The following is a 13,386-nucleotide window of genomic DNA, read 5'->3' as shown; positions in this document are numbered from 1 at the left end:
ATGCATTTCTTAAATTTTATATGAAATTATGCTAACCACTTAAAGACATTAAAATAATAAGCATTCCTTAATTCCTAATTTTAATTACGTTTAAAATTAATACAATTGTTGAAATTACAGTAATCCAAGAGATGAAAAAATGAAACAGTCCTTTTTTCTAGAGCTTGTAAGAAACAAATATTTTTTTCTCGTAGCATTAAACAGTATCTTTCCTAGCATTAACATTTAACCTTTTGTGCATATTTCTTTGCCTGCTCTAGAACATAAAAAATTACTAAATAAAGTGTCCCAAAGGAAGCTATTATATTAGTAATTGGTTAAAAAAATTAAATCTTAGTCTTTTTTCCAATGCATACTCATAAGTTGTTTATTCTACTTGTTGCCTCCCCTATCCCCTCCCCATCCCAGAACTATTCCTTTATCTTCTTTGTCACATTAGATCAGGCGTTTAAATGTGTTTAGGTGCCTAATTCTCATTGAGATTGATGAGAGTTAAAGACCTATATGTTTAAAAAATCTTGTCCCAAAAGTAATGTTTATGGCTATTATTGTCATATTTCTCCTTATAAAAATTATAAACTAACAATTACATTGGAATCAGCAGGAATAACTACTTATGCTGGCAAAATGCTTGAGAAACATTGCTGAAATACATTCTTCTAAACTGAAAACACCACTTAAATCAGAAGTCCTTTAAATATTTGGGTCTGTAGCACAAATGTAACTTGGCACCCAGATATCACAGCAATGGACACGTTAGAACTTGAGAGACTAATAACCCATAACATGTTTCCTATATATATTACTGTATTCATAGTAAGATCTACAAAATAAGCATTTTGAATAGAAGCTAAGGTCTTCATTGTTTACGGTTCTGAATAAAATGTACTATAGTTCATTCAGCTTTTTTTTGCAGTTTACTTTTGAAATGTGCCATGATTACAAAATTAGTTCTGCTGAAAGTTGCTGTTGACTTAAAGGCTACACAGCTGCTGGATGTTAAAGTTGATATTGGTTCGACATGTAGTTTCAAAACTTCCTACAGAGTAAATAGCTTAAAAATAAAAATTATAATTCTGTTCTTAGCTGAACAGAAGTAAAGGGTTATGTTATTATGGTATATTTTATATAAAAGCTTCAAAAGAAATAGATCTTTAAAACTGAAGCATATTTAAGGCTGATTTTTTGATGCTGTGTATAGATACAAACTGAATTTCTTGTCAAGCTTCCTAGAGGTTGACATTGAAAAAGTTGAGGCCTTCTGACAAAGGAGTGTATCAGTGTCAGCACCCAAATTGTATCCTTTCCTGTCCATCACTGTGCAGGTGAAGCAGATGATTGGATTCAGTCAGTGCTATGATTAATGAGTTCCTCTCTGGATTTGGGACTGCCTATCAATCATGTCATTAGGAAGAATGTACCCTGAAAGAGGCAGACCTCAGCCAAGGAATAACTGCATTCATCTTAATCTGTATATGCACCCAGTCAGCCAAGTCAGGGTCACCATGATGAAAAACAATAATCTTCAACTCAACAAATTACTTTGCAAAGACGGACATTTCTTTACTTTTTTTGGGCTGTGTGTTCTCAAGAATATAACTTGACTGTTTACAGCTCGGGTGTTACTACAAAGTGAAGGTTATTTTAATGAATAGTAATGCTTTCAGGCAGTATACAAGACAGGTAATGCATACAGCTGCCACTTTCTCCACTGCAGGGTTTTTGGTGGGGGGGGGTTAATTTCCATAAAGGCAAAGTTAAATCTGTGTTCAACAACTGGAAAAAATCTACCCAAGGTTTTCCATGTTATTTATTTATTTTTATTACTGCCAAGATTAATCTTGAGAAGAACTATGATAATTTAATGTAAAAACATTATATATTTCTGCTTACAAAAATATTATACATTTCTAATATATGATGTATTTGTAACTTGTGAGCAACAGAAAAAATGAGTTAGGTATTTCATTATAATACATGCTGATAAATATGCATCTAGGTACAACAAATGTTTTATACACATGCACCTGCAAATGTAAATATAAGTATGCATACTAGGGGTGTGCAAAATGGGCCCTATTCTATTCGGATTCAGCCTGAACTGGGGACACTGATTTAATTTGTTGATTTGGATCACTGTCCCCAGTTCAATTTGGCCGAATCCAAATCTGAAGATTCAATGCTGATTCAGAGAATCAGCGATTCGGACACAGACACAGCTTTAAATGTTTTTTCTACATATCTCGAGGTACCAGGCACAGCTTGTGAATACTGTGATGCTGGGGTGGATGGAGCGTCCCACAGGAACACGGGGGGCCCCCTGCATGCTCGGCGGTGAACCCAGAAGTACTTCCAGTCCACTTCTGGGTCCGCCAGGGAGCATGTGGGGGGGGGGGGCCTGTGCCCCCAACTTGGCATTCGGCTGCAAGGGGACCCCAGGTGCCCCCTCAGACCCAGGAGGCACCAGTTGCCAAGCTGGGGAGGGTGGGGAAGGGGCCCCCAGTGCTCTCTCTGGTGGACATGGAAGTCTCTCTGGTGGACACGGAAGTGAATCGGAAGTGCTTCTGGTCCACTTCTGGGTCTGCTGCCACATGTGCTGGGGAGCCCCTGCACCTTCTGTGGGACACTCCATGTGCCCCAGCATCGCAGCATTCACAAGCTGCTTAGTACCTTGAGGTATGTAGAAAAAACATTTAAAGCTGTATCTATGTCCGAAACGCCAAATCTTTCCGAATCTCTCCAAATCAATTCTGAGGGTTCCGATTCCATTCAGAGAGATTAAAGGGTCCTCTGATTTGATTCGAATTCGGAGATTTGGCCACTGAATCGGGCCGAATCTCCACCGAATCAAATCAGGGACCAGAGCTTCACGCAGCCCTAGTGCATATATGAAGAGCCTTGACAGATGTTACATCTATGGGACTCTGGCACTGTGCACCCAATGATGGTAGCAGCTGAGAATGAGGGAGCTTCCCCACCCCAGGTGCCTGTGTCAGCCATACATGAACCTGGCTGGGGCTGCACCACACGGTTTTAGGTGCCAGAGCATGGGGACCTCATCAGCTGAAAGGTTTCATTCCTGTCAGCAGGTTGAAAATCCCCTTGTACAGCCCCAGCCACATTCACGCAGGGCTGCACTACACACGGCTGGAACATGGGGAGACCATCAGCTGTCTCAAATCTAATATGCCAGCTACTAAAGAATTTTTAAAAAATCAAAATTGGTATAAGACTTAATTTGTTTTGCTATGTTGTTAAATTCTTAAATTTAACAAAAGTAAAGGATCCACCTATACATTTTTGAGGGTTATGACAAAGGTTCAGATGATGACTAGGATTTCTATTGCTTTAAAAAGGGTTTATAATCTTAGAAACTAAATTATAATACTATTCCAGTAGATAGTAATGTATATTTTTAAAGAATATTTTGCCTTATGAAGAGTCCCATGGATGACATCTTGCTTTAATCTCTTAATCACTGGATTAGAGTCTGTAAATTAGTATTAAATGCAAATGCTAAGATTATGAAGGTCAATGTCAATAAGCATTTGTGTGATACTCACTGCTTATTGCTACTCTTGCCAACTGAATACCTCTAGAAAAAAATGCTGTACCTCAGAGTGCTTCATGAAAGCTTTCTCATTTAAATGGGTAACTGAAAACTAGAATTACAACATTGTTTATATGGATTATTACTGGTGGGAAATTAATGGCACTGACCTTGGCGAGCATGCATGAAAAGACAAACAACCTTACTTTCAGTAGTCAACAAGTTTATTTACCAATCTGTGCAACTCCCATAAATGAATACTAGAACGCAAATGAACAATATTTTTAATAATGATGCATAGTATCAAAATTGGACTTTTTTCTTGAAGATTCTAATTATGGATAAGAGAGAGCTATAAACACATTTAGACCATTCAATCACTTGAAAAACCGTTGTAAAGCACAAAAACACTTGGACCTTAATAACAAATCTGCATGAAGGCTGATATTTGCCTCATCAAGAAACGGTTGGGTGCATGTCCTGTCTGTTTTGATATGCCCCACTTGCTCTCAGGGTTTGTTATGTTATAAAATGAAATATGCTTACTTTTTTAATCAAATAAGAACACAGAAAGTCTTTTATAGCCACTAAGTCCTTCTTAATTTAATCGCCATAGCAGAATCCATTTACAAACTTATTATGTGCCTTGCAGTTACTCTACCTGTTCACACAAAGAAGTAGAGATGAAACTGTGTTCATTTTTCAATCAGTATAAAAATCACAGCTCTCTGAGTACTAGGAGTAAACTTGCCCAATGCCACACCTATGGTTTATATTTGCAGTATGCAACCATTTTTCAGAAATAGTTTATCATCAATATACCAAACAGAGAGAACTCATCTAAATTAGAGGATACAAAACCACTGTTCATCTGAAAACAGTTCATTTGCTTCTATTTGGACGTTTGCAAACAGATCTTTAAACGAAAAAGCATCACCTGTAAATATTAAGTGATTCTTACCAGTCAATGCTCAATTTTCTTGCTTTCAGCAACTGACTTTCTATCCAATTTGGTCTTTGTTGTTGAATGCTCAATATAACCTTCTGGGTCATTTGTTCAGGAGTACTTTTCTGCTTTCCTATAATACTTCCCAAACATGCACAAACTAAACTGAGTTTCTCTTTGCTCCATCTGTCAAGTGTTGCACCTGTTAAAAGTTCTGCAGTGTTTCCATCCTCAAATATCCGACATATAATTACAATCAAGTTCCAGACAAGCAGACCAGCTTTCTTCAATTCAACAAAGTTTTGTGACATTTTTCTCTCAGCCAGAAAAAAGAAGTACTTAATTGGGGGAGGTAAACATGCAATCACTGTAGGTAACTTGCTGATTACAATAGATACTGCCTGAGCTGCAAGCCTTGTGAAGTCTTAAAAAGAGAAAAAAAGAAAAGGAGATATGATTAATATTCTGGTTCTACTACAGTTCAATTATGAGTGTACAGGATAACTCCTAACTTTATTTTGTACTGAAAATGGCTGAGAAGATTTACTCAACAATGTAGCTAGACATCTACTGTACATTACTGTATATTAATCTTCAAAATGTATTTAGATATCACAGATTAAATTGAAAATAGCAAATCAAGAAAATTAAGAGCTAAGGTTGCTATTTCATTTATAATTAGTCCTGCTACATTCAGTTATTATAGCACAACTGATAGAGATGTTTGTTCATTGTTCTGACTGATTTGAAATTAAATAGTACACAAGGTTGACATTAAAATTGCTGTATATTTTTTGTTTTAATCCGTACTGCCCGGAAATATGTTATATCTCTCAGGAGTATTGCAGTCTACTCATAATGTTTTGGTTATTTCTTCAACCCCCACCTTCTTAAATCACACAAAAGTACCCTGTCCCCATAACACCAATTGTTCTAGAGTTTCCATAATATAGGCAAGATGTATATTGGTACAAGTAACCTGGACCACTCAGGTTGCTTTATGTGGCCAGTATATTGTGAAGGGATGGTAGAGAATCACAGAATAATGCCATGATTCTGGTGCTAAGCAATTTCTGAAGAATGGCTTGCAAGATCTAAGATTTTAAAGACAGGGTTGTTCAGCCACAGGTGATCACAAAAAGATGCATGAAATCATTTTTACTCTTCAGCATCTTTAAAAATATTGACTATTATGTATATATTAATAATCTGTATGCTAATTTTAATGCAATGCAACTATACATTTTTGTAGACTAAAGTTTCAGTACACAATGTACTCATAATGTATCTAAATTAAAACATGCTGATTAAAAATGTGATAATTATGAGATCTGAAGTTACAAAATCCATAGGTTGACAGCATTTTCAACTGGTCAAGAAGCAAAATCTTGAACATGGTTTTAAATTTTTCTGTAATTATAAGAAATAACTAGAATTTTTTTAAAAGCCTATGTGTACAAGGTTGAAAGCATCAAGAAGATGTACCAACATGTAATATCAACAATTTAATTAATACTTTTTAGAAAAAGATAGGAAACTAGCTTGAGAACAACTATATTTGTTGTCAAGCCATACAACTCATCAGCTATAATTCTTCAGTGTTGATGTTCTCATTAAACAGATAACAAGCTCTTACGACAGTTTTATATAACACAACACCTACACTTTCCAGATTCTTTTTTCTTCAGTTCTCTAGGTTTATATTTCCATTCCTTTGGAATTGTCTTCAGCAAACTTTTAGGAACTATATGTTTATGCTGACAGGTTCCATAGTTCTCTCTTGCTTCCCATGATTGCATCAAAGAAATTATCTGCTTCACTATACCCTTGACCGAATTAATCAAAGTCAGCTTCAAGCATCTGATAACCTCTGGCTCTGATTCACCACAACTTGAAACTTCAGAGAAAAGAAAAACATTATACATTCAATATGCATACAGCCATTTGTGCATGTTTGATTATTTCAGAAAGAGATATTTTAAAACCCTGGTGAAAAGAAATGTAAAATTATTGCTCATAACAACTTCTTCATGGTTATCATCCTGTAACAAATGAGAAAAACATTACAAAGCAAAATAGGCCTATATGACTTAATATTATACTGGAGCGTGTATTATAGTATCATTTGTTTCTCCTTTTTTCATTGTTCTTCTTCGTAACTTGAAGATCAAAACTGAACCGATACTGCCCACTTTCTTCTTCAGTACACTTTTAGCTTATTTGCCTTTAATGGAGCAACCTGACGTGGCTGCTTTCATTTAATTCCTTGCCTCTGCACCTCAATCATCAATAACATCAACATAATACTAAAAATAACATTTAGAAAATAGTATGGATTGTTACTGTTTGATTACAAAGCAGCAGACAGAAAAAGAATGGAGTTTTTCCATGACAAAAGGATCAGTATAAAAAACTGAAGTCTCACAAGAGAATGATTTGATTTTATCATAAATCATTTCCTGCAAAGGAGAAAGGATGCAGAGAGTGTATCAGATAGCATTCTTCTCTTAGAGAAGAATATCTTAGAGAACTTACATATAATCTTCAGAAAATGGGGCATGCTGCAACCCTCAAACTATGTGTTATATAGTGCTTACATGAAGTTCCACCAGAAGCTGGAAGTGACAAATACAGAAATTTAGGTCTTTTAAAACTAGTGGTGCACCTACATCGGTTGCGTATTGGATTGGCACCAATAAAAGGGAAATTTATGTTATCAGCTATTGGCTTCTTTGGGCCATTGTAGCCAGTAATGCTTACCGATACCTGGACACCTGGCTCCCTGTCCCCTGTAGGGCCAAGGCCCCCAGATGCCTGGGCTTCCCTCAGGAAATGGCAGGTTTCCCCTTGCAGGCCGGCATCGTTCTAGCCTGCAAAGGGTCCTGCTTAGGGCTGCTGGGAATGAGATGCAGGGGATGCTGTGTGCATGTGCATGTGCATGTACATGGCCAGGAACACAGCTGGGTACTGTGAAGAGGAGCTCCCTGCAGGTAAATCTCTGAAGGGGAAGGGGCATGGGGGAGGGAAGGGGCATGAGGGGGCAGATCGAGGCCCCCACAGTGAGGGAGGAGGTGGGTCAGGGGCTGGGGGTGCTGCCCAGGCAAGGTCATGCACGAGACCTGGGGCTGGGGCGGGGAGTGGGATGGAGCCACGGGTGGCTCATCCCCAGATTAGTGTGCAGGGAGGATGTGGGCTGCTCACTGCAGCCTTGGGGCTTCCTGCCCTGCTGCCTTGCCCTTGGGAGTCCCACCCTGGCCATGCACCATCTGCCTGCTCGGCAGCAGTGGAGGTGGCGAATTGTGCCTCCTCCTGATGGGTGGGCCGAGGATGTGTGGCTGGCACAGGGCTTCCAGGGCAAAGACAGCAGGGAAAGGAGCCTCGAGCCTGCAGCGAACGTGCTTTACTTCAAGTGGAGACACTTTTAAGTGGAGCAGAACTGAGCCGGGCGATTGGCTGGTAATCAGCTGGGAATCGGCTATCAGTATTGGCCAAGAAAATCTTTATCAATGCACCCCTACTTACAAACTCTCCCGCATATGTGTTTTTGAATGAGGATAGGACATAACTTCTCAGCCAACTGCCTTCTTGCACTGGTTAAGTTGTTGGAGAACAGCAATTTGTGGAAGTGGTGCTAAAGAAAGTACAATAAGGTGAAGAAAGGTAAGAAGACTGAAGGCTAGGGGCCCAACTGACAAATGAATTAGATTGCAATTTGTGGCCCAGAGGAATTGTCTCTAAAAAATAACTGGTTAATTTGCATTCAAAGCTGAATGGAGATGGAGAAACAAAAGATTAAACTATAGGGAAAAATATGGCAGTTTCAAAGATAAGGCTACAGGAGAAGACTAGACAGCAAAGCAAGAAAAGTTAGCTATGTTGACTGGAAGGGTGGCTGAGCTTGCATACTTAGGTTTCTATACTAGCAGGTTCTATCTAGGGAAGTGGAAGGAAATTAAAGACATGCACAACTGAAACAGTGAGTTTCGAAGTACAGGTGCTCTTGATTGGCCTGTTAAAATAGAGAGAATCTGACAATTGGCTCTGTTGGTTTTCTAGGGCCAGATAAAATTGGCCTTGTAGGTACATCCACTTTGGTACTGTAACACCTGAAAACTAGTGTCTTGCTTGAGAACGGTGATAAAAATAGCCAGGGTGTGTTAGTTAGATCCCTTACAGAGTCCATGGAGAGATTTTTGTGCCTTTAAAGGTAAAGCAGAACACCTAAGCACTGAACAGGGAGGTAGCTAAACCTAGCCAACAGGAAACACTAGGCAAAACACTGTGTTTGGACTCCTACCTCTCTCCAGAGCTTAGGTGCCTGTTCCATGGGTGAACACTAGACTCGGGATCTAGACTACCCAGAGCGTAGATACCTAATTGGGGGTAACAAGGTGTCTACCTTTTGTATAACGGTGTAGTGTCCAGAGCAGTTGCCCAAGAAGTGGGGGACCTGAGTTATAAGTCCTCCTCAGCCTGAAGGGGTTAAAATGAATACATCTCCCACTTGCCAGGAAAATACCTTAGCCCTGGTGCAGACAGAAGTGACAATTTTTGCCTAATCTGGCCACAGAAAGCAGTTCATAGCTGTGACCAAACACAAGTGCATGGCTGCAAACAGCTTAAAAATGGCCGATCAGGTGAAAATCTGACCCCTTATTGCAGGAGGTACCAGATAAAGACATTCCAAAATGCAGCATCTTCTGTAACTTATGCCTGTGGAGCTCCCAACCTGTCACTGTTTTCAGAGTGGAAGGGGGAGAAAGGGAAAGGAGTAAGTTCGATCTGGGGTCTTTTTAGCCCCTGCTGGGGGCCCCCCTGAGTACTGGAGTCCCCCCTAAGGTTGGGGGGCTCCCCTGAAGAATCAGTTCCCTCTGCTGCCTTTCCCCCCTCCCATTCTGAAACCAGTAAACACTGGCAGACAGCCATGGCCATTGCTAGGGAAAACCAGCTGCAGGCTCCCAGTGGGAGATTCCCCTCCCCCCTGGAACCAACAGTGAACTTCTTTTTCGTTTGGAGTAACACTGTAACCTGAACACTGCAGAAATAGTTCTGAGTTACATCTGGGAGCTGCACTTCTGTCTGCACCCACCAGGCTCTAAAATAGGGTTGGTGTTCTACCTCTGCGCATCCTGTTGATGTCATGCTGAGCAACCACAAGTGAAAGATTCTTGTGGCCAGGGGAGCAAAGAAAAGGGAGCATTACTGATAATGGTACTACTCTGGAAAGGCACAGAGTAGTACCATATGTTCCAGTCCCTGATGCTGGCATTTTTTAGGCATTTTATATTAGAGAGTCATGGAAAGGAAACAGAAATGATCCTGGTGGCAGGGACTGAAACCAAAGTCTCTTTTGATTTAGAAGAGTGCCTTGAGCACTGAGCCACAGACTGCTGTCTTTCCATCCCCTTCTTTACTCTTCTATGCCCCCATGATTCTTGTATTCCCTTATGCTCATTAAGCCAGTTTCAGCAGAAAGGATAGGGTATGCCCCAAACCAAACTTGTGTAGCCTGGTGGTCAGAGCATTTCTTTCTGAAATAGGAAATGTGGATTTCCTAAGGCCAAGACCCCACGGGTCAAGATATTTGTCAGTATGGTGAGTTGTGGCAGTGATAATGACAGCAGCTTCTGGAACTAGGGCAATTAACATTACTGCTGCTCATCCTGTTGCCAAATTTCCAAACCTGTAGGGATCCCTGTGGGCTGGATCCAAAATGTGGAGCTGTGGCTCATATTCCTGGAAATTTTGCAGTGGAAGGAGTGGTGGCTTCATAGCACCATATCAGATAACACAGCCACCACCAAATTATAGCCTCAGAAGCCAGGTGATATGGCTCCATGCTCCAGATTTTCCCTGTGGACTGGCCCCATACTCTGGATCTAGCCTGCAGACTGGCTCTGCACCACTCATCCAGTCTCAGGGCTGGATGAGTTGAACACCACTGAGCTTTCATCCTTTTTTCTTTTGTGTGTCCACATGCTGATCTTCATCCATTTTATAACGGAAGATCCTCCTGGAAGTCTTCTGTTCATGGGTAGAACCCTCTCTTCACTTTCAAATGCTAGAGCCACAAGCATCTCTTTCCCTTGCATCTTGGTCTTCTACCGTCCTATAATTCAGTTACTTGGGTACCAAATAAGTACCTCCACTTCTTCACTACTTTCTCTGGGACCACTGCAATATACATTCTTCTAGGCTTTTTTTTTCTCCTTCCTTCCTTCCCTCCTTCATTCCCCAAACTTTCTTTTTCGTTGGGCTTCCACACATTCATTGTGATCACCAGAAGCCCTTCATCCACACACCTTGGTCCAACCTTTTGTTTTTAGCCTCTGTTTCCTGTTCTCCCCCTTCCATGGGTAGGTGGGAGCATTTCTTCCTTCTTCTGACTCAGCCCCTGACAGACCACCAAAAGAAAGTCCTCATTCCTCTTAAACCAGTCCCCCTTTATTCTTTATGTATTTTTTAAATCTGTTCTCTCTCCAGAAACTAGTGATGAAGATTTGATGAAAGTGTTCCTGCTAGACAGCAGGATCAGAGAAACTGAGCATGCAATAGCTATAGGAGATTGTCTGCTACCATTTCTCTCCCTTGGCTTGGAATTACATCTCTATGGTAAGGCACAAAGACTATTGAAAATCAGGCCCCATACTATCACATTTTTCCGCAACTACTATAATTGTATATCCCTCAAGAGTCCTACCTTTTCTGCAATGCCTAGATAAAGTGTTACACAGACACACATGTCCTTCACATGATTTTCTGAAACATTTCAATTCTAAAACTAATTAAGGTAAATCCTCATTACTTAAATCAACTTATTAAAATAAAAAAATTAATACACAGTGCAAGCTTGAAAATTAATGGCTTTAAATTACTAACTTAACTGATCATTTTCATACCTGACATATTGTATAAGTAATCCCACAGTTGTTCTTTATCCATGTAGCTCTCAAAACCAATGCCAAGTGATTTGGGTGATGAAGTACAATAGGATAAAACTGTAAAGATTACTTCAATCCAGCTAGGCTCTTTGCAATTTATCTGTTCTATGTAGGAAATCTGCCCATCACATTTTGGTGCTTCAGTTTCTTGAAAATAAATAAAATTGTGGTTAGTATAATTTCCAATTAATCCAAGTCATGGTAATTGAAAGTATCAATCATAACTTACTTAAAATGTATCTAAACAATATTTCAAACTACAATATCACTTGCAAAAATTTAAATCTTCTCTTCTTCTACATAATGACATTTGATTGGCAACTTGAGTTATGTGCAGCAGTTAAATAAAGGCCAGAAGAAGGTTTCAGAAGCAACAATATGGTATATTCCTATATTAATTCAAAATATAATTAGAATGTGTTTAATAAATATAAATTAAAATACAGGTAATTTTTTCTGTAACCATTAGGCTTGTGATCAAGAAGTTCTTATCACTTGGGTCATACTCATTACCATTGACTTAATCAAATGAAATTATATAAATCAATGAGTTAATATAAAATTCAGATGAAATGCCAGCTGCCGAACGCTCCCAAACAACAATTTGATTTATTTTGGTATTTAATTCCTTGTTATATACAAAAATAATCCAATCAGTTCTCCAAAACAAACAACCAAAAAAACCCCTCAGCCACAGTAAAAAGCAACCAGGGCTCATGGTAGAGGTGATATCTTTTATTAGACCAACAAGATTTTTGCAAAAAAAAAAATATATATATATTTAATTGCAAGCTTTTGGCACAAACTCCTTTCATTGGGCATTGGAGAAAAGATTGTAAAAGTTCTCCCAGGTAGAAATGAAAGTTCATATTTCATTGGATTTCATGGAGGAGTCAATAGATGGAAAACTCCTCTGGGCAAGCAGTTCTTAGCTAGTAAAGAGTCTCTCACCTTTCTTGTGAGGATCTGTGATGATGCAAATTAGCTTGAACAAAGGCAGGAGCAGTATTTCAAGTTTCAGGTGGTCAAAGTTGCTTCCTCTGGGAAAATATGAGTATTTCATTTTTAAAAATCAGCTAAAAATCAATATCTTCCATGTGTCAGGTATCCACGTTGTAGCCATATTGGTTTGGAGGAAAAACTAATCAGGGCTCAGGGAAGAGGTGATATCTTTTATTAGACGAACAAGATTTTTGCAAAAACTTTTCTTTAATTGCAAGCTTTCAGGCACAGGCACCCTTCATCAGGCATTGGAAAACAGATTGTTAAAGTTCTCTTGGGTAGAAATGAAAGTTCATGTTTTCATAATTTGCATCATCACAGAACCTCACAAGAGAGGTAAGAGACTCTTTACCAGCTAAGAACTGCCTGCCCAGAGGAATTTTTCATCTACTGACTCCTCTCTGAAATCCTATGAAATATGAACTTTAATTTCTCATTTCCTTCTATGACCAGGTGACATATCACCTGGACAAAAGGGTCATATATTTGAACTTGAAAAAAGCATTTGGCCTGGTGTCCCATGATGTCCTCATGGAAAAATTGGGCAACTGCGGCCTCAACTACTCCACAGTCCAATGGCTGGGCAACTGGCTCTGAGGTCAGATCTGAAGTGTGGTAGTTGATAGAACCGAATCAACATGGCACTCGGTGACTAGTGGTGTCTCCCAAGGCTCTGTTCTCAGACCTGTACTCTTTAATGTCTTCATAAACTATGTGGACACTGGTGTCAAAAGCAGACTGGCCAAGTTCCCTGATGACACTGAACTTTGGGGAAGAGTATCCACACTTGAGGATAGGCTGGTGATCCAGGCCGACCTCGACAGGCTTCAAGGTAAGTGGATGAAAACCTGATGGCATTCAATACAGAGAAATGCAAGGTGTTCTACCTTCGGAATAAAAACTCGCAGGACACTTATAGGCTTGGCAATGCTGCACTCGCTAGCACC

At 39.5% G+C, this 13,386-nt stretch overlaps 1 protein-coding gene across 14 annotated transcripts in view; it reads right to left on the bottom strand.

Annotated features, from left to right (window-relative positions):
• KIAA0825 (KIAA0825 ortholog) overlaps positions 1-13,386 on the bottom strand; it is a 426,905-nt gene that overhangs the window by 215,152 nt on the left and 198,367 nt on the right. For all 14 annotated transcript variants that reach the window (XR_009461085.1, XR_009461086.1, XR_002089181.2 and 11 more), the window contains 3 exons: positions 11,396-11,584; positions 6,160-6,393; positions 4,512-4,920 (listed from right to left, as the gene is read on the bottom strand). Coding sequence is in view for 11 of the 14 variants with exons in the window: in XM_019483483.2 (XP_019339028.2) it covers positions 4,512-4,920; positions 6,160-6,393; positions 11,396-11,584 (832 nt within the window). In the remaining 3 variants the exon portion in view is untranslated. The remainder of the gene's footprint in view (positions 1-4,511; positions 4,921-6,159; positions 6,394-11,395; positions 11,585-13,386) is intronic.

Source organism: Alligator mississippiensis, chromosome 3 (genome assembly GCF_030867095.1).
Source record: "Alligator mississippiensis isolate rAllMis1 chromosome 3, rAllMis1, whole genome shotgun sequence".
NCBI classification, from domain to species: domain Eukaryota; kingdom Metazoa; phylum Chordata; order Crocodylia; family Alligatoridae; genus Alligator; species Alligator mississippiensis.
The sequence above is the reverse complement of the archived record's forward strand: the minus strand, read 5'-3'. Positions and strand labels throughout refer to the sequence as shown.